Genomic DNA, 20,776 nt, shown 5'->3' on the forward strand with positions numbered 1-20,776 from the left:
ATAGCCCTCAGAATCACAGCAACTCAATCCACCACAGCACGACAGACAGACGTGTCAGCACTAACCATTTTCAAATCAAATCTTGTCCCTGTGGGTTGATGCAAACATCATATTCAGCCTAACCATGATCGATTATATACTTTGTGGGGCATAGTACAAAATGAAATGCAGAGTCACTTGTTTGAAAATTATGAAGAATTTCAAGATGGCAACAACAAAGCATCAAACCAAGTGCAGGTCACTCGAGAACGGGCCCATGACCCCGTCAGTGAGAAGATTCAATTTTACTTTTATAACATGACAACCTGCTTTGAATATGTTGTGTGGTAGATTTCTTTCTTAACTTTTTAATGTGAATTGGGTAAAGGTTTACAGCACAGATCCATTTTCCATTCAATAATTCATACACATTTTGTTTTATATCATTGAATGTAACATCACTGTGTTTTTTTGTTTCTTTCCTCTTTCCTTCCTAACCCTTCTGAACTTTGTCCTTGGATAGATGCTTCCCTTTTTATCATAAATGGTTGATTATTCTAAGGTGTGCATACGTACCTCACTAGTCATTGTTCCCCCTTATAGACCTGTCTATTGTTTGGCTGAAACTTGAGTCATGGGGATAATCATTTCCAGATGAAGGCTGACTAAGGGCCATTGTCTTGGGGTTTTACAAGTCTCTACTTGAGTCAGTTCTACCCCATAGTGACCATATAGAACAGAACCAAGCACTGCCCAGTCTAGTGCCATCCTTACAAATGTTAATACGCTTGATCCCATTGTTACTGCCACTATGCCAAGACATTTTATTGGAGGTCTTCTTTTTCATTGACCCTTCACTTTACCAAGAATGATGTCCTTCTCCAGCGACTGGTCTCTCCTGATAATATGCTATTTATTGGTCCAGTGGTGAGAACTTTTTTTTTTTTTTTTTTTTTTACATTAAGGGGCAACCCATAATGAAAGCTGTGGTCTTTGATCTCCATCAGTATTTTAAGTATTCTTTGCTTTCAGCAAACAAGGTTTTATCATCTGCACATCATAGGTTGCTAATGAGTCTTTCTCTAATCCTGATGCCACATCTTCTTCATATAATCCAGTTTCTTGAATTTTTAGCTCAACATACAGATTGAATAAGTATGGTGAAAGAACACAACCCTAGAGCACATCTTTCCTAATTTTAAGCCACTCAGTGTTCCCTTGTTCTGTTCAAACAACTGCGTCTTGGTTTATGTACAGGTTCCTCATGAACATAATTAAGTGTTTAGGAATACTCATTATCCTCAATGTTGTCTATGGCTTGTCATGATCCATACATTTGAAAGCCTTCACATAGTTAATAAAGTATAGGTAAACATCTTTCTGGTATTTTCTGGTATTCTCTGCTTTCAGCCAAGACCCATGTGACATCATCAATTATATCCCCTTCTACATCCTACTCTGAATCCAGCTTGAACCTCTGGCAGTTCCCAGTTGGTAGAATTCTTCAATGTCATCATCAGTGGCTTTAGTGGTTGGCACGTAAATTTGAATAAGAGTTGTATTAACTGGTCTTTCTTATAGGCATATGGATATTATCCTATCACGGACAGTGTTATACTTCAAGATATGATTAATGTGATGTTATTCCTCTTCAATTTGTCATTCCTGGCATAGTAAACCATGTGCTTATCAGATTCAAAATCACCAATACGAGTCAATATCCGCTCACTAATACCTAGAATACCAATGTTTATGTGTTCCATTTCATTTTTGACAACTTCCAATTTTCCTAGATACATACGTAACTTTGTCCATTCCAGGTTCCAATTATTAATGGATGTTTACAGCTGTTTCTCCTCATTTTGAGTTGTGTCCCAACAGCAAATGAAGTTTCCTAAAACTTTAATGTCATCACTGTCAACTTTACTTTGAGGAGGCAGCATTTCCGTAGCATCATTCTGAGGGTCTTCCAACCTGAGGGGCTCATCTTCCGGCACTACATCTAACAGTATTTTGGGTAGAGGGTAGAGACACAGGTTAACTTAGGTGATAGGGAAGGCAATCTACAACATGAGGGAGGTTAGCACAGGAAAGATGAAGGTAGTGGAAGACAACAGGGAGGACAGCAAGAGTTAAAGTAAATGGAGGTAGTTATCCGATGACATATGGGAAGGATTGCAATAATCGTAATGACACAAAGTGTATGGTTTGTTGAATGTAGGGCTGATGATCTATTCTGTACCCTTCACTTAATTAATAATAAAAAGTTGAAAACGTTACTATATAACATAAGCCTGAGTGGATAAGCAAAATGTGGTACGTAAAAACAATGGAATTCTACTCAGACATAAAGATAAACAAAATCTTGATACTTGCTACAGTATAGCTATTGCTGAATGAAATAAATCAAACACAAAAGGACTCTAGGTAATACTAAGAAAATACTGGGAAGTGGGTTCTCCTTCCGCTTCCACCTTCTCAGTGACCTGCTACCTCCCTTCCCGTGCTCCCGTCTATTTTGATTTTCTCAATTCCACGCCGATAGAGAATGAAGACTCCAAGCCGACTCCTAGAAGCTACACTCGTGACACAAGACCGCAGGAGTCAAAATAAATCTGAGGCCAAGTCTTTCGCGACTAAGCTCCGCCCACGATGTCCAGCCCGGGCCCGTAGCATGCTGGGACATATAGTCTTTGAAAGGACAGCTGCCTTCACCAAGTCTCCTCCCCCAGGCGTCCGACGCGATCTTTTACCCGCGGGACGCCGTGACGTAGCATTCCTCATGCCCTGCCTTCTCCCTAGTTCTTCCTTTCTTGAGAAGCCCAATTCCGGATTTTCGAGTCCCTTTTACGTCACCCAGGTCTGAGTTGGTCCCGGCGCCGGTCTACTTTTCGGCAAAGTGACGTGGACGTCAACAGCAATGGCGGCAGAAGAAGAAGTCCTGCCACTGTCAATGTCCAGCGACGACAGCTGGTGAGTGAAAACCCGGGCTGATTTCTATTGCCCTTATGGCCTTCCTTTCGTCTGGTCACCCTGTCCGTCCCAGAGACACTGAGAAACCCTGGCCTGGAACGGGAAGACTGTTCTCGGCGTAGGTCCGGTGCTCCGCCCCGCCCCCTCTACTCCCAGAGTGGTGGGGACGGGACGCGACCAGAGAGGGGTGTGGACAGGGGGCTCGGCTGCGTCCAGTTTGCCAGCTCTGGCCACGCTTCTCCTGAATATGCTGGAGAGGTTGGCGGCTAGGTTGGTTAGGGCGGAATCCCTGGCTCAGGGAATTGGAGTAGGCTGCTTGAGAAGGAAGTTTTTCTTGATTGTAATTCAGAGACACTGTGGAATTCCACTGTGACCTTTGGCTGAAGTCTACCCAGGGATGATTCCTTCCACATAGTTAATTAATTTTTTACCCTAGTTTTTAATCTCTTGTTTCTTATTCCAACAATCCACCGTTCATCTTTTTGACACAAGTCATTTTTCTTCCTACTACTTTGTCACATCTCGATTTTCAGTTGGATGCGGTGTGTATGGTGTTGCTCCGGAGCCTTTGCATGCTACTTGGTTTATATACAAGGTTGTGGGAGGACATAAAAATTATTTTTGGTAGGTTTTAGCCCCTCAGTGTCGTTAATCTTTGGGAAAGGCTCCAACTTTGGAACTACAATACACTTTTAGAGACAACGCTACTAAAAAAATACACCCTTTACATGCTTGTGGAATTTTTACAGTTGACGGAAGTGTATTGACCAAATATGTTCGTTTTAGATTTGCTTGTTCATATCATGTGTATACAGCTCATTGGCATCTGTTGATCTGAAAATAGTACACAGGACATTTGTGGATACCGACTTTAATCCCTGAGAAAAAAGATTGGAAACCATTGAAAGGGAAAGATATGTAGTCATTGACAAGTCCAACACTCAATTAGCAGACGTTAAACATCACGTTAGCAAATGTCTGCCAAGGTGTAGGAGGAAAACTTAATGTGACCCAGATGTGGTTTCTTTCCTCATTTGGCATGTACTGGAATTGGGCAACTGTGATAAATAATACACTCATTAACAAAGTAAAATGGCCCGTTCTATGGGTGTGAATTAAAGTATTGTGGCAGTTCAGCTGAGGGACAAACCACTTCCAGTGGGAGTCTTTACATCAGTTGGTAAGTGTCATGGAAGCAGAGATATTTGAATTAGGTCTTGAAGAATGAGTTAAGATTTAGACCAGCACTGTCCAATAGAAATATGCGGTGGTTTCAGAAGTTAGTGGGAAAATGGAATGAAAAGATAATGGAATTTTTCTGTGACCTTTTTGAACTCCCACCCACCCCCATGTATAATGTGAGCCATATATGAAAATTAAAATTTTCTTGTAGCCGCATTAAAAACTAAAAAAACAAAATGAGGTGGAATTAATTTTAATTATCTATTTTACTTCAATGTTTCTAAAATCATTTCAACATATCTCCAAAATCTGTTGTTATTTTACATTTGCCTCTGCATCTCAATTTGGTCTGGCCATCCTTCTATTTCAGATGCTAAATAGTCACACAAATAGGGTTTCCAAAGAATGACTTTGTGATTAGCAGTCCAGTGCTTATGCTACTGCCCCGTACAAGGAGAGTAGAAGTCATAGTAGGACACCTCAAGTTATCTCCATTCATGAAAATTAAAAAGAACAAAAATGCAAAATCACCTACTACTACCTATTACTTACTACCATTGAGTCAGTTCCAACTCATAGTGACTGTGGGACAGAGTATAACTGCCCCATAGGGTTTCCGATATTATCAATACAGACTGAGGCTGCCTTGCACATCTGGCTGATGGGTTCTAACTGCTGACCTTTTAGTTAGCAGCCTGACTCTTTACTCTACACATGGTTGCTCCTGGTGGTGGTGGTGGTTTATGTGATGTGGAGGTGGTTCTGACTCATAGCAACCCTGCTTACAGTTTCCAAGGCTGTAAATCTTTATGGGAACAAAAAGCGTCATCTTTCTCCCATGGAACAACTGGCAGTTTCAAACTGTTGACCTTGAGGTTAGCAGCCCGACTTTTAACCTCTACACTACTAGTGGTCAGCATATTGGATAGTGCAGTAAGATTAAAAGATGGGAAGTCCTCATGAGGCAACAGCATGAGCAAGCACATAGGCAAGAAAACAAGTGTTATATTTGAAGAGTAATGTCTAAAACTGCATGTCTGAAGAGAAATTGCAAATATCTATGAAAAAAGATAGTCATTTTTTCAACCCATTAATGTGCCCTTGATGAAATCAGTGAATAAAACATGCAAAGCTTTTCAGAAAGTTTATAACATGAAATTTGCTGTTTGGGAAGAGCAAATCATATCACAAACTGACAGTATTGAGTAGTTCTAGAGTGCCAAGAGGAGAGATGTTTCTAGAATTAAGTGTCTTTGGGCAATTCTTAGATTTGGTTGGGAGGATAAAGAGCACCTGTCTAATTCAAAGGGACAAGGGACACAGTTGTTAAAGGCAGCATTTGCTCTCGTCTAGGTTTGCTATATCTTTGTTGTGGCTTTGCATTTTTGTTATTTTTAACTTTCATGAATGGAGGAAACCTGAGGTGCCCTGCTATGATTTCTTTTCTCCTTTTTTGGCATTGTAGGACAAACACTGGATTGCTAACTGCAAGGTTTGCAGATCAAACTCACCAGCTGCTCCTTGGAAATCCTATGTAGGGTAACTCTGAGTCGGAACTGATGTATCAACACTTAGCTACCACAATTTAGCCTCTTTTAAAATCTCTCCATTTTCCCTCCTCAACCCCCTCACCCAGAGTGAATTTGAATAGAGCCAGGGACTGAGAACCATAGATAGGCCCAGTGTAGCCTCTTCCTTAGACAGCTTGGTGAATAGATTATTAGGAATGGGAGGCTTCACTCTTTCTTTTTGGAAAAAAAAGTGTTAGTACATTTTTATTTTTACTTTCCCAAATGGAAATTTTTTAGAGTATATTTTTCAGATTAGGATCATTCCTTTTATAAACAAAAATGTATTAACACTATGACACTGTCCTCAAGGAACTACTGATCTAGTTAGGAGAGGCACATTTAAGAACAATTACAATGTGCTACTTACTATAGGGTGATATTGGAGTCCTGGTGTGGCTCTGTGGGGCTAATGCATCATACTGCAAAGTTGTTTGAACTGCAAGGTTGGTGGTTCAGGCTCACCAACTGCTCCTCAGAAACCCTATACAGGGTCGCTATGGGTCACCATCGACTCGACAGCACTTAACAACAACAACACTACAGGGTGATGGCTCTGGTAAATAGCCTCACACAGCCATCCTTTTTTGAAATTGTATCTCTTGTTTATGAAAGGGGCTTCAAAAACTTTGTGAAGAAATTCTTTCTATTCCATTTTTCCATGAACTTTTTGAAGCTCCCCCCACTCAATTTACTAGACTTCATTTATGTTCTAAATCAGAGCTTCTGAAATTTTAAGCTTGCATTGGAATTACCCAAGGAGTTTGTTTCAGTAGTTCTGGGATAGGACTTGAGATACCTTTTTCTGACTAGCTTATACCTGATCCAGTACTGCAGGTTCATGAACCCACTTTGGTTGGCAAGGTTCAAGATGATGTACATCTCAGAAAGAGTCTGTCATAGGACTTACATCATATATTATGATTTTTGTTAACTGTTATGTGCTGTTGAGTCAGTTCCGACTCACAGTGACCCTCTGTACAACAGAACAAAACACTGCCCAGTCATGTGTCATCCTCACAATCGCATATATCGTATTACCTAAAACATATTTTATAAAATATCTAATTACATGACTTGTCATTGCTGTTTAGATAGTGAGATTTTCAAGGACAGTGGCTGATAACAGGGGACATAGAGAATGTTGAATAAATGTATTCATGAATGCATGAATGAATCATGTGTTGTAATAGCATACCAAGCTGTCATTTCATAAAAATTTCCTAACTCCAGTGTTTTTGTGAGCTATGTAATCATATGCTTGTATAATAATGCTCACTTTTATTAGAAACTGCCTCAGCTGTCAAGCTTTCTAGGACTTCATCCTTGTAAATTCAATGTAGTAAAATCTTAGTGTAAATGTTTAGGTTCATTTGACATGATTTTCATTTAATTAGAAAATTAATATAAACTGGGGATTTATATTTAAAAAATTAAGCATTGTTGCATTGTTACCATTTAAAGATTGGTAATTGTCATTCTTTATATTGAAGAAGCCAATCTTGGATTTGAATGTAAATCCTAATTTTCTGAAACTTTCTTACTAAATTTTTTTGGTATAGATTTTAATTATACAATGGTTGGTATTCTGAGCTTGAATAGTTTAAGATTTTTACACACTATGGATATTTTTTTTAAAGCTTTTATTGTGAATTGAGTGATAGTTTACTTGGGAGAACATCAGTTTTATACTCATCCTATCGTATTTCGTTTCATTGCAATGATTACAATACCCTCCGTGCATCATTGGTATTTGCTTCTTCTATTCCCTCTGCCTTTTTTTTTTTTTAATGCTCACAAAAACACTCAGGAATATGTAATTGTTTAAACAACCAAAGGGCACATTCTGCAAGCCTGCCTCCTGGCCACCAGCACACAGCCTTTCTCTTTCCATGATCCGAGAGTCCTCAGCTGCTCTGTACCTTCAAGTCCTCATCTCTGCTTCCATCTCTGGTGCCACTGCTTCTCTGGATAGGGTTCCACATTCTGTTTGTGCTCTTTTCCCTTGATATGGTCCTAGGGTCCTCTGTTCCTGGACTGTAAGAGTAACTACTCCCCCCTTTTTGTTACAAAACTTCTACCTTTACAATTGTGACAGTCACAATTAGTCATGATAACAATTACTCACTATTGAATCATAAGAACCTTATCCCATATCCTTACACCAGACCCATCTAAACAAGATGAAAACTATCCAGTGGGGATTCTACCTTCCCCTACACACTATGGACTTTTAAATCGTGATTCTAACTGATTGTGAAACTACTAAAATGATTTCTAAACTTAGAATTGTAAAACCATCAGTTCCATAAAAAAAAATCTATTGTTATTAATTTGAGATGTGAATAGGAATTGTTTGGAGAATAATAGGTTTTTCTTGTTCAAAATTTTGTACACTTTGTAAATAGTACTTTCAGTACTTCCCACTTCATAATCACTGTTGAAATATGAGGCAAGATTTAAAATGTCAGATAAAGAGGAGTAGATGATTGTAATTGTATTAAAAAAATTTTTTTTGAAACTTTATATGGTGAATTGATGAAGGTTTTCAGAGCAGTTGACTCCATGCATCAACAGTTATCACACTTCCTCCCTGTGTTTCTTATTTCTATACCACCCTCCTTCCCACCTTCTGAACTTTGTCTTTAGGTAAATGTTGTTGCTCTTTTACTCTTAAATGGTTTATCATTCCATGATGAGCATACCATGGCCATGAGACATGAAGGGTGGCTGAGGGCCATAGTCTCAGATTCCTCCAGTCTCCTTCTGACCAATAAGTCTGGTCTTTTTTATAATTTTGTGTTTTTATCCACATTTTCTCCCTCTCTGTCTAGGACTTTCTAATGTGATCCATAGTTAAGAACATGATGACTAATGAAATAAGTTGTTTCAAGTCTTCATCCTTTTTCTTGAGGGTTAAAGTTTTTTTTTAAACCTTAAGCTGATGTAACATTTAATACTTGGGTGAGAAGTGTATAGTATATGCTTCTTTTTCTTATTTTAAAGCAGTTGTGACTTTTAAATTCTGTTATGATGTTGTTAAGTGTCGTTGAGTTGGTTTCGACCCATAGCAATCCTGTATAGGGATTCCAAGGAGCGGCTGGTGAGCTGGAACCACCACCATCCTTGCTGTTCAAACTGACTTTGAAGTGCAGCATATTAACCCACAGCGCCACACTAGGACTCCTAAACTCAGTTATGGTGGTGTTTAATTCTAATTCTTTAGCATAGAAGTATCAGAAAATACTATATATTTGTGGGTTGTGTTTTTTCTTGCCTTCCTTCTTTAAACAATAGTTCAGGTTACATTGTTGGCAAGAGGGAGTTACATATACAATTCTAATGTGTGGCTGCAGGAGAAATGACAGAATCAGAACACTATACTAAATAAAGCCTTTGTGGAAGATTGGTGAGGAACTTTATAATGGATAGATCCAGTTGACGGGCTCTAAACCCACAAATGGACCCTAACTTTGGTATTAACGTTATTAACATTAAGTGCCTTCTGGGTTGATCCAGGAGCCCTGATAGTACAGTGATTAAAGCGTTCCACTATTAACCAGAAAGTTGATGGTTTGAATATACCAGCTGTTCTGTTAGAGAGAAGTCTGGCAGTCCCAAGGATTTATTGCCTTGGTAACCCTATGGGGTAGTTCTGCTGTGTCCTATAATATTACTTGATGGCATTGAGTTTGGTTTTTAGGTTTTGGTTGGACAATCCAAGAGAATAGGCCCAGTACAAGCTATGCGACAGTCTTGATCCAAAACAGAAGGAAACTATGATCTAATTGCCAGTATATATGAAATACAAGGGATAGTGGAACATGTTCCAAGACACGCAGGGGATGCAACCAGTCAAATCTACTATACGACAGTGGCCCAATTTTTTTTTACAATAACTAAATGTCAAGAAAAATATAGAGAGGGATCCCCAAGATTCTGGCTCTTTGTTAACCTTCAGGTCTGCAAAAGAACTCACCCTCATGGCTCAAACAATAGACAGGTGTGACAATACCAATTGGGAGGTATATACACCTTAGAATAGTATGTACACCTTAGAATGTCATTTGAGGTCAAAAGGGCATTATTTACCTATGGACAAAGTTCAGAAGGGTTGAGAAAGAAGGAAAAATGGAAACAGGGAGGAAGTGAGACAAGTGATGCTACATTGTAGGGATTGCCATCAATGACATGAAGCAAAATGTGTATTGAATAGAAATTTGATCTGCTTTGTAAAGCCTTCACCCAATTTCAAGAAAAAGTTAAAACAAAAAAACAATTACCCTGCTCCCCCTGCCCCCTAAATAAAAGGTAGGGGAAATTCTTAAGATGAACAGAGCCTTAAGATAGTGTGTGGGTCTTGTCCAAACCCTCAGTATTGTCTGAGGTGTTAATCAAGTTAGAAAGTGTTTTTAGGTAAGTATGAAGGTGTAATACTAGCATATCTCATACTTCCTCTTCCAGGGCACTCCTCCTTGCAGTTCACCCCAATTTCCTATGCCCAGATATCCCATCCTCAGGATTTCTCCAGCTTAATGCCTTCCATTAAATCCCCCTCCCCCACCCCCCAGGCCTTTGTCAGTTTCTCTTTGTAGTTTTGGCATTTGTGTGTGGATTTTTCTTTTTTTCCTTCATCTGTTTTTTTTTTTTTTCTTCATCTGTTTTTTTTTTTTAAGTTTATGTATTTTGAATCAATTATTAGTTGTGTACAAGTTTAGAGTACTAGTTCTTACCTGTGAATTGAAATTTGCATCAGTATATAGACTTTCTCTTACCTCTGCCAATGTCTTGTCTGTAGATATGGTTGCTCCACTTTCTTTTGATTTGTCATGCACACCCCTTTCCATGGAAATCTTATATTTGATACAACTTTGTTTTTAAATAGATTATGGTGGGGGTTTTTTTGTTCAATGTAACAATCTTTAACTAGAGAGTTGTTATTTTACATTGATTAGCAAAAATGCTGTATATTTGCATAGAACTATACTATTTATATAATGTTTATTTCTTTTCTTTTGGATCTTACAGCAGAGTAATAAGAATAGGAGGTTTTGAATTATTGCTGTTGCTTCATTTCAGGGCAGTAGGCATAGGTTTCTAGGATGGAACATTTTAAAATCCATCTTTAAATAGCATAATTGCCATTATAGGCCTTAGAGTTCTTCCTGCAGTAGACCAGCAGCTATTATTGTCAATGTTTTAAATGCTCAGGGGTTTTCAGAATGGTAGACTAGGAAAAGTTTTAATTTAAACCTAACAGCATTTCCTCCAAGCAACCATGTGATTCAGTCTTGAAATGCTTTGAAACTAGAGGTGACTTTACCTCTTTGTGGAAAACAGACGGTGTAAATGTGCTTCATCATAATTCAAGTACATTGTAAATTGGGGACTGTGAAGCAGGTTAGTTATGAGAAACTTCTTTTTTGGAGGCTTGCCTTTTTTCTTTTTTCTTTTTTACTTAGGCAACAAATTGTATATTTTTTCTTAGTATCAAGGACAACATCAATGCCATTGGTATAATTTTATCTACATGGGTTTTATTATCAAAACTAAGCCTATGAGAAGATTTAAAGCATCTGTTCTATTTGTAGTTAATTTTAGTCATTTTCTAAACTGCAATTTCAACTGCACAGTGTTGAAATATTGCAACTACCAAGTTCATTTGACTTGTCAAGGGAACTGGATTTAGTGCCTTCTTTACTTGGTGCAGGATCCTGGTTAGAACAGAAGTTCTGAAGAAAACTATAGTTGATAAGGGAATTTCCTAAAGCTGCTTCTGTGGATTTGATCCTAATACAAAGTTTGTTAAGTTAGTGAACGGGACTTTTTTTAACCCTTAGCCTACAAATGTATAACTTGTTAAAATGCTTGTAATAACATGTCTTTAATTCTGATGCAAGTCTGTATCTCTTTGTCCCTTTTTAAGATTTCACATTTATACACTTGTGTTCTTATGGACCATAAGGGGTCAGGGTCATTTGTGCATGTGCCATCATATTATTTGTTGAAATAATTAGAAAGTTTTGATGACTTGGGATGGTATTTGAGATCAACAAGTTGTATAGTACATATTATAGCTGTTAAGTTCCATCCATATCTATTGTATAGATGATGAACAAAGTTCTATTGCTAATTCTACCAAATGTCACAAAAGTATTCAGGAACTAATTAAAGAGTTTTGGTGTACATTAAAAACAATTTTTTTTAAAATTAACCTCACTGTAAAATAGAACCTTGATAAATTTGTTCTCATCCTGATAAATGTGGTAATTTGTTTTTAAAAAAAGGGGGGGGGAGTTTTGGTATAGTAATAATTTGTAACTAGTGTGCTAACAATAGCAGGCAGATAACTTCAGACAAAGCTTTGGTACTGACATCTCATGACTTGGGCATTAAGAAATACCCAGAAATATGGGTCCCAGAGTAAGCTGTGAAACCACAGCTTGACATGTGCAAGTTGTGACTGCTTACTCACTGTCATACCCTTATAGCTAGTCAGGTCACACTTTCAAATAGTCAGTGGCTTGTGCCTGGACTGCCAGTTTAATCATTGCTCATAGCGGTTTGCTAAAAAAATCTGGATGAACTGTACCCCAGAAAGAAGCACTCCCCCCTCTAGTAAACAGAGTTTTAGATCATAAGACATGGACTAGAACCCTGGAACACCCAGCTAAAATATAAGCTACATATTAAATAACTTTTTTTGCTCATTGCTGAATTGCTAGTGCCTCAGTACGTATTTATTGAAGATTTTTAATTAAACACGGAAATAATTCAGAGCACAGCTTACAGAGGTAGAGAAACATGGATGATAACTGAAAAATAATGTTTTAAAGAGAGATTTAAACTTTGCAAAGAATGTAAAGAAGATGAGAACTGAGCAACATGGCTTCTGGGAGCATTTGTAATAGAGTGATAGAAATTTTGGAGTGAATTGAGAGTAAGTGGAGATGAGTGGAAACTGCTCTTTTCAGAGAGTTGAAATGTAAATCCTACACAGGGTCACTATGAGTCAGAATCAACTCAACAGCACCATCACCACCACCAGCGCCACTGTAATAGACACAACAAATATTCATAATTGTGGTAGTATCCATCAGAATAAAAACCAAATTCATTAAACGTGGATACTTAGGAGAAATGAGATAGAAAGGAGACTTTTCACCTCTCACATAGCAATAGTCAATGAGCTTGAGTAGGTGTATTTATAATAGACTACATAAGAATGCATTTTCTGAATAATTTTAATAATGTCATGGATTCATTTTAAACATACCCTTTCACCAAAGGAGCTCTGGTAGCGTACTGGTTACGATTCGGGCTGCGAACTGCAAGGTCAGCTGTTCGAAACTACCAGCTGTTCCGCGGGAGAAAGATGAGGCTTTCTGCTCCCGTAAAGATTTACAGCCTCGGAAACCCTGTACAGGGTCGCTATGAGTCGGAACTGACACCACGGCACGTAACAACAACAACCACCCTTTCACCAAGCAATAACTGTTGTAGTTGTTATTAAGTGCTGTCGAGTCAGTTCTGACCCTGTATAGGGTTTTTGAAGTTTTACATTTTCAAGAGCACAGAAAGTCTCATCTTTCGCCCGCAGAATGACTGGTGGGCTTAAACCGCGGACCTTGTGATTCGCTGTCCAGTGCTTATAATATGGAACCATTATACTCCCTGAGCAATAATACGTCTTTGATTATTGGCAGCTTCTTAGGGACAAGATAAATTAGGCTATTAGAAATATATGCTGTTGTTAAGTGACATCAAGTCAGTTCCGACTTGTAAATCTTTGCAGAAGCAGAAAGTATCATCTTTTTCAGTGCATTGCTTTATGCTTGGCATGTAATAATTATTCAATAAATGGAAGCCATGAATACTGTTATCATTGTTTTTGTTACTCATCTATATTAAAAAAATGTACTTATATTTTAAGTCGTAGATATTTCTCTGCCATTAAATATTTTGTTTTGTTAAGCATATTGTATGGCTTAGAGAAGTAACTATTTCTTTCTAATTCTTACTTTGGCTTGATTTTTCTTTCAATTAACTTTGGTGGTATATTCAGCTTTTTGCTACTTTCACAAACATGTTTGTAATACTGTGGGTCTGATAACTGAACTGTTACTTGAACGCCTTGCTCAGAAACTAATGTTTTTAATTGTTTATGCTTGTGGGAAGTGCCTTTTACTATTTAACATGTAGCGTTTTCTCATCTCCAAAGAAGCATTTGCTAATGTTTGTGCTTCTAGAGACTACCTTTGTGATTCCCTGGGGGCGGTATCAAAGATTCCAGCAGCAGCTGTATCAACAGAGATAGTTGCTTGTACATAATTGTGATTGTAAAAGTACTGTGAGGATTGGGCTTTCTTGTGCCTGAATATTAGCTTTGTTGTCTGAAATAATAAGAACTTGGCAAAGTTATTTTAAAGAGAAGCTAGGCATTTTGCACTGAAAAGTAGAAAAAGTCTAGTTCTTTATTTGGTAAAATAATGTTTTTCACTTTAGTGTTTTCAGTGTGTTTCATTTACACATTTAATCATAAAAATGTTTATTTTAGTTTGAGTTAATTTTTTGTTATTTCCTAGCCCGTTAAATTTTTAGCAGGCTGTCTTATACTTTTTGTCTGGAGTAGAATTAAATAAATTATTAACTATAGGACTTGAAATCTCTTGCTTTCCCTTACAGTACTTTGATGATAATAGGAATAAAGCAAAAGAACAAAATGTTTGTTGTGTAGTGACTAGTTAGCTTGTTCGTATGAATTTGTGGTAACTTTGTTAAGGAACCTTTAAAAATTGATTAATATTTTTTTAATGTTTGAATCTATTTCAAATTACATTTTAATGCAATGCTTTTTCTTAAGAAGGCAACACTTCATGAAATTGGTGCATTTAAATTAATTCTTAGAATCCTTAGGATCCTATTGTTGTGTGCTGTTGTGTTGGCTCTTTCACATAGCGACCCTACATAAGGTTTCCAAGCCTGTAAATATTTACAGGAGCATAAAATCTTATCTTTCTTCCATAGATCAGCTGATGGATCCAAAAGGCTGACCTTTTAGTTAGCAGCCCAGCATATAGGGAAATTTCTCATAGTTACATTATCTTACTGAGAAAATTAGACATGGGAGTAATTTGTTTTCTGCAAGTTCACAAAATGTGACAAACTTCTGGTTTCCTGATTCCTAGTGAGATACTGTACTTCAGACTTTTTCAAGAATTTTTGAAATTGATTGAGATGTGGATTTTTTATTTGTACAGAGTATATTTAGTGTACTAAAATGATAAAGTGGCATCCTGGTGTGGCACTGTAGGAGAAACACTATCCTGCTAACTGCAAGGTCAGTGATTCAAATCGACCAGCTGCTCCTTGGAAACCCTATTCAAGGTTGCTATGAGTGAGAACTGACTCAATGGCACTTAACAAAATGATAAACAATGAATGAAAGCTCAGCTTTTGAGAATTCTTAAAAATTCAGTTGTTTTTAAGTGTCTTTTCTGGTTGGGAGCATGGTGATTCCATAGGTTACAAACTGGACTGCCAAAAACAAGGTTAGTGGTTCAGCGGTTCAAGTCCATTAGCTGCTCTACAGGAGACAGATGAGACTTTCTGCTCCGCAGAGATTTACAACCTCAGAAACCCTATACAGGACCGATATGAGTCAGAACTGACTTGACAGGACAACAACAATTTTCTGGTTAAGTAATAATTCATACCGTGTGAAAGTTTTTTAAAAATGATTTAGCCATGTTGTTGTTGTTCAGTGCTGTTGAGTCGATTCCAACTCATCGCGACCCTTTACAGGGTTCAGAGGAGCACCTGATGGATATGAACTACTGGCCTTGTGATTAGCAGTCCAGTGTTTATCTTACCTTGTTTAATGCCATCAAGTCAGTTCCGACCCATAGCGACCCCGTATAGGATATCCAAGGAGCTGGTGAACTTGAACCACCAACCTTGCAGTTCAAACGACTTTGCCGTCTGGTGCATTAACACACAACGTCACACCAGGATACATATGAAAATAAGTAAGTGTTTCATATTTCCTTTTCTTAGACAGAGTTCCACTTATCCTACAGTGTGGCACTATAAGAGAAGCAGTCAACCATAAGGTCAGTTTGAATTGCGAGTTTGGTGGTTCAAACTCACCAGCTGCTTCTCAGAAACCCTATAGAGGGTTGCGATGAGTCTGAAGCAGCTCCACTGCACTTACTTAACAACAGCAACAAGACTAGCATAATTACTTGATCACTTACTTGATAATTTGCCTGATACTGTTTTGCTTTAACATGTGGTGGTCGGTGGTGGTGTGCCGTGGAGTCGGTTCCAACTCATAGAGACCCTGTACAGGGTTTCCAAGGCTGTAAATCTTTATGGGAGTAGAAAGCCTCATCTTTCTCCCAAGGAACAGCTGGTAGTTTAGAACTGCTGACCTTGAGGTTAGCAACCCGATTTGCAACCACTACACTAGCAGAGCTCCTTAACATATGAGAGTGAGTCAAAAATTATTGTTACTCTGCCTATAGAATTTATTTTAATCAACTTTTAGAAAATACAAAAACATCATTTTTCAACATAATCTTGCTTTTCCATCTGTCAACAAGCTTTCATATTTCCTTATTGAAAAAAAAAAATGTTTTAGGCTGATATGCGAGCCACGACTGCACCGCTATATTCACCTCTTCATTAGAGGTGAATCTTCGTTTTCGAAGGTCTGCTTTCAGGGGACCAAACAGGTGAAAGTCCAATGGAGCAAGGTCTGGACTACAGGAAGGCTGCTTTAACACCTCAAAATGAAGTTTTTGCAGAGTGTCAACAGTGTGGGCAGAGGTGTGCAGACATGCATTGTCATAAAGGATCACAGTGCCCTTTGATAACAGTGTTCTGTGTTTAATCCGAAATTTAGCCTTCAGCTCTTCAGTGAGCATTTCACTGGTGTCGCTTGTGCTCTTCTCTCTTGATGTTCCTAGGGTCTTCTGTTCCTGGACTGTAAGATTAACTACTCCCCCCCTTTTGGTACACAACTTCTACCTTTACAGTTGTGACAGTCATAATTAGTCATGGTAATAATTACTCACTATTGAATCATAAGAATCTTATTCCCATATCTTTTCATCAGACCCATCTAGACAAGATAATAACTATTTAGTGGGGACGCTACCTTTCTGATGGATAACTTTTCTGATGGATGACTTTTGAACTTTTTTTTGGTCAGCTATTGAGTGTGTTCCATTCCATACTCTGCTGTTTACTCTCAGGTTCATAGTGATGAATCCATGTAACAATTTTTTTAAACAATTTACCTTTCTTCTTAATATCAGTCGAAATTTTGTTGGCAGGTGTCCAAACACATGTTTGTGTTCTTCTGTGAGTCGCTTTTGTACTCATCTCACACAAACTGTATGAAACCCAAATATGTCATGGGTTGTTTCATAGGCAGAGCCATGGCTGATTTGCAAATGATTTTTACCATATAATCCACTGTCATTTGTCTATTCAACAGAATCATTTTATAACGCATAGTCATGTTGTCATCAGCCATGGATGTGGAGAGATGTTTTAATATAACAGGAGTGTGGATAATTTTTTACTCACCCTCATATAACACATTTTATGTTCCTCTAAGTAGCCATGCCTCAGAAACCCTATATAGGGTCTCTATGAGTCGGAACCAACTCGGTGGCACTTAACAGTACCACTCTAGACACTATGGTTGGTGGTTATATGCCACTGAGAGTAGGTTCTGTCTCATAGGGACCCTGTATAGGTTTCCCGAGGCTGTAAATCTGTATTGGAGCAGAAAGCTTCATCTTTCTCCCTCATAGTGACTGGTAGATTTAAACTGCTGATTTTGCAGTAAGCAGCCCAACTCATAACCCACAACACTACCAGGGATCCTTCTAGGCACCACAATCCTTTTTTAATTCATTACTAATAGTCCCAGATTGCAGTAATTTGAATTCTTGGCTAAATCTTAACCATTTCTTCTCTTCTTTACAAATTTGCTATTGTTAGATGCTACAATCTAACATACTGTTAAGAACACATACATCATATTTTGAATAGTGCCCGGCACATGAGTTGTTGTTAAGTGCTGTCAAGTTGGTTTCAACTCATAGTGATAGGGTTTGTTTCTGAGGAGTTGCTGATGAGTTTGAACCACTGACCTTGTGGTTCAAATTGACCTTGTGGTTTAACCTACAGTGTCACACCAGGACTCCTGTTATACAAATAACACTAACTCCATGGTTTGTGTTGTTTATATAAAGTGTTAGTCATTACTACTACAAATACTACTATTCCTATGACTTCCGCTTGTCTCTTTTTAAAGTACTCTAATCTTGGAGTCCTGGTGTAACGCTGTAGTATAAACATGGGACTGCTAACCCCAAGGTTGGCAGTTCAGACCCTAGTTGCTCCTGGGAAACTCTATACATGGTTGCCATGAGTGAGAACTAACTAGATGGCACTTAACAACAACAACAACAATCTTGGAAAACAGATAAATCTAAAATAAGAAAAATTGCCTCTGTGGAAACCAAAATCCCCCTCCAAGAAAACAAAAATAGTTGAATATTGTGTGTACTTTGGCAATGTATTTTGGCTACTGAGAATTTTTTTTTTTTTTTTTTTTAGTTCCTTTAGCAGGCCATGTTTATTAATCTCAAATAAGAAAAAATTATAGTAAAATTCATCTAAATAAACAGGACTTGTTTTTGTTTTTTTTAGGGAAAAAGATCTTGAAGAAGCTTTAGAAGCAGGAGGTTGTGATCTTGAAACTTTGAGAAACATAATTCAAGGGAGACCACTGCCTGCTGATCTGAGGGCCAAAGTTTGGAAGGTAACTGGAACTTAAAAAGAATAAAATATAATCACTTAAGAGTAATGTCAGAAAAGCTAACTTAGTTGCAGAAGACTTTATCTTATTTAAGTATGTCACATCTACAAAATGCGTCAAAGCAGTTTGCAAAAATGTGCTTTTTGTATTGTTTGGAATGGTTAATAATTGTGATTTAATTTTTAGAAAGTAATGTTATCTTTCATAGTCAATAAAAATGGTGTTTATGAAGATTACTTAATGATGTGGGAAAATATAACGAAAGAGTAAAATAGGGTATACATAGGAATGAATGACCTTAGATGTGTTTTTTAAAAAAAGAATGTTTTGAGTGTTGGGATTATGGAAGATTTTCTTTTTTTCAAACATTCTCTATTACATAGGTATTATTCTTAATTTTTAAATTAAGATTTCTTTTTATGATTACAAAAGAAATACATATCTTTGTAAAAACATATATAAGCAAAAAGGATAAAATAAAAATCCTATGTCATCTGCCACCTAAAGGTAAAACACATAGCGCTTTAACTGTTACCAACATTTTGGTCATTGTTCTTCCCTGTTCTACTGGCTGGATTATTTTAAAGCAAATTCCTCCTGTATATTCCTGTTTTATATATTCCTGGTGAAATAGTGTAGTATGAAAGTTTAGAAGATGGAAGAAAGAAGTTGAAAATAACCATAATATCATTAAGTTGAATTAAACTTAATTAAAATTAAAGTTTAAATGATAATATCATTAAGCTTAAAATAACCGTATCATTAAACATTTATAAGACGTTAATAACAATTCCTTAATATCATTAGATGATTTCCTAGATTGTTTCATAAAATGTATTTTTACTGATGATTTTTAAAAATCATAATCATAGAGGGTCCACACGTTGCATTAAGTTAATATGTTACTTCAGAATCATGTAATCATTATAATGTTTTTATAAGTTTACAAAAGAATTACAACATCGCATGAACAGTTTCCCAATTCCTTTAGTATTTTTCTGTATAGTTTTAATTGTACATGCAATAGATGTGCTTTTCCTTTGGATACCACATATTGTCTATATTTTTTTTAAAAAGCAAAACAGAAAAGATCATATCAGTTTAAAACACATTTGTATATTTTGTGTAATCTAGTCTATTACTGGATCAGAAATAGTATATTTAATATAAAGTAATTGTCTTGCTTACTGTGATTTAAGAATTCAGCGTGTAGTGGGGTATAAATATATTACTTTCTAGTCTCTGAAGTATGCATTTATTATTCTTAACTTCAGGCCTTTCCATTATTACAGCATATTTCCCAAGAATGAGAAGTAACATATAAAGCTAGTTGCTTTTTTAAATCTTTATTCCAGATTGCTCTCAATGTTGCTGGAAAAGGTGATAGTTTGGCATCATGGGATGGGATTTTAGACCTGCCAGAACAGAACATTATTCATAATGATTGCCAAGAGCTTATTGGTAAGTTTAATAATGATTGCCAATAAGCTTATTGGTAAGCTTATTGGTAAATTTTGAAAATATTAAATTTTGGATTGGGAGTTGCAATTATCTGTTTATAAGTTGCAACAGTCAGTTGAATTGTAAAGGGCTTGTAAATAGTGTTAGAATTTTTATTGAATTTTATTTGAATTTTTCTTTTTTAATTCTTATGACATAAAGTCTCAAAACTTTTAAAAAGCCCAGTTTCTATTATTTTTGGTGTGTTATCTTTTTAATTCTTCATGTACATGTATAGTTTTGTGGCAGTATTAAACTTGATTTTTTTATCATTAAAGAGTGTATGATTGTATACTGTTCTCAAAAGGGCAGTACTCCAGAAGTTTATTTATAAATCTTAGGCTGTGGTTTGTTGTAGAAAAACTGTTTGTCAATCATAGGTGAATAGTTTCCAATAATCTTACAAGGGCTAAGTCAATTCATAATATTAACAGAACTAATTTCATTTACAACTCCTTCTAGTTCATCTGTTGTCCGTTGATTTTTGTTTGTTTCAATTTGTGTATTAACTACAGCAGAAACATTATTTCTAATGTGGGCAAAGGATAGGGAATTTGGTGAGGGAGAATGAATATCTTTCCCTTCCCTTGCAAAAGCTATGGTGGCAGCTGTCTATCATGGCATAGCTGATAACCTTGTTTGGAAAATACTTCTTGCTTTCCAAGAACATGAGCCATGCTCTCTGCCTACCTTTATACTTTCAGACTAACCATTCTTATGTTTTACATATATATAT

The 20,776-nt window shown here is 36.9% G+C and overlaps 1 protein-coding gene across 1 annotated transcript in view; it reads left to right on the forward strand.

The window, feature by feature from the left end:
• Positions 1–2,899: 2,899 nt before the first annotated feature.
• TBC1D23 (TBC1 domain family, member 23) overlaps positions 2,900–20,776 on the forward strand; it is a 76,336-nt gene continuing 58,459 nt past the window's right edge. The window contains exons 1-3 of the mRNA XM_006868646.1: positions 2,900–2,952; positions 18,432–18,543; positions 19,896–20,001. Coding sequence (XP_006868708.1) covers positions 2,900–2,952; positions 18,432–18,543; positions 19,896–20,001 — 271 coding nt within the window. The remainder of the gene's footprint in view (positions 2,953–18,431; positions 18,544–19,895; positions 20,002–20,776) is intronic.

Source organism: Chrysochloris asiatica, unplaced genomic scaffold, assembly GCF_000296735.1.
Source record: "Chrysochloris asiatica unplaced genomic scaffold, ChrAsi1.0 scaffold00120, whole genome shotgun sequence".
Classification (NCBI taxonomy): domain Eukaryota; kingdom Metazoa; phylum Chordata; class Mammalia; order Afrosoricida; family Chrysochloridae; genus Chrysochloris; species Chrysochloris asiatica.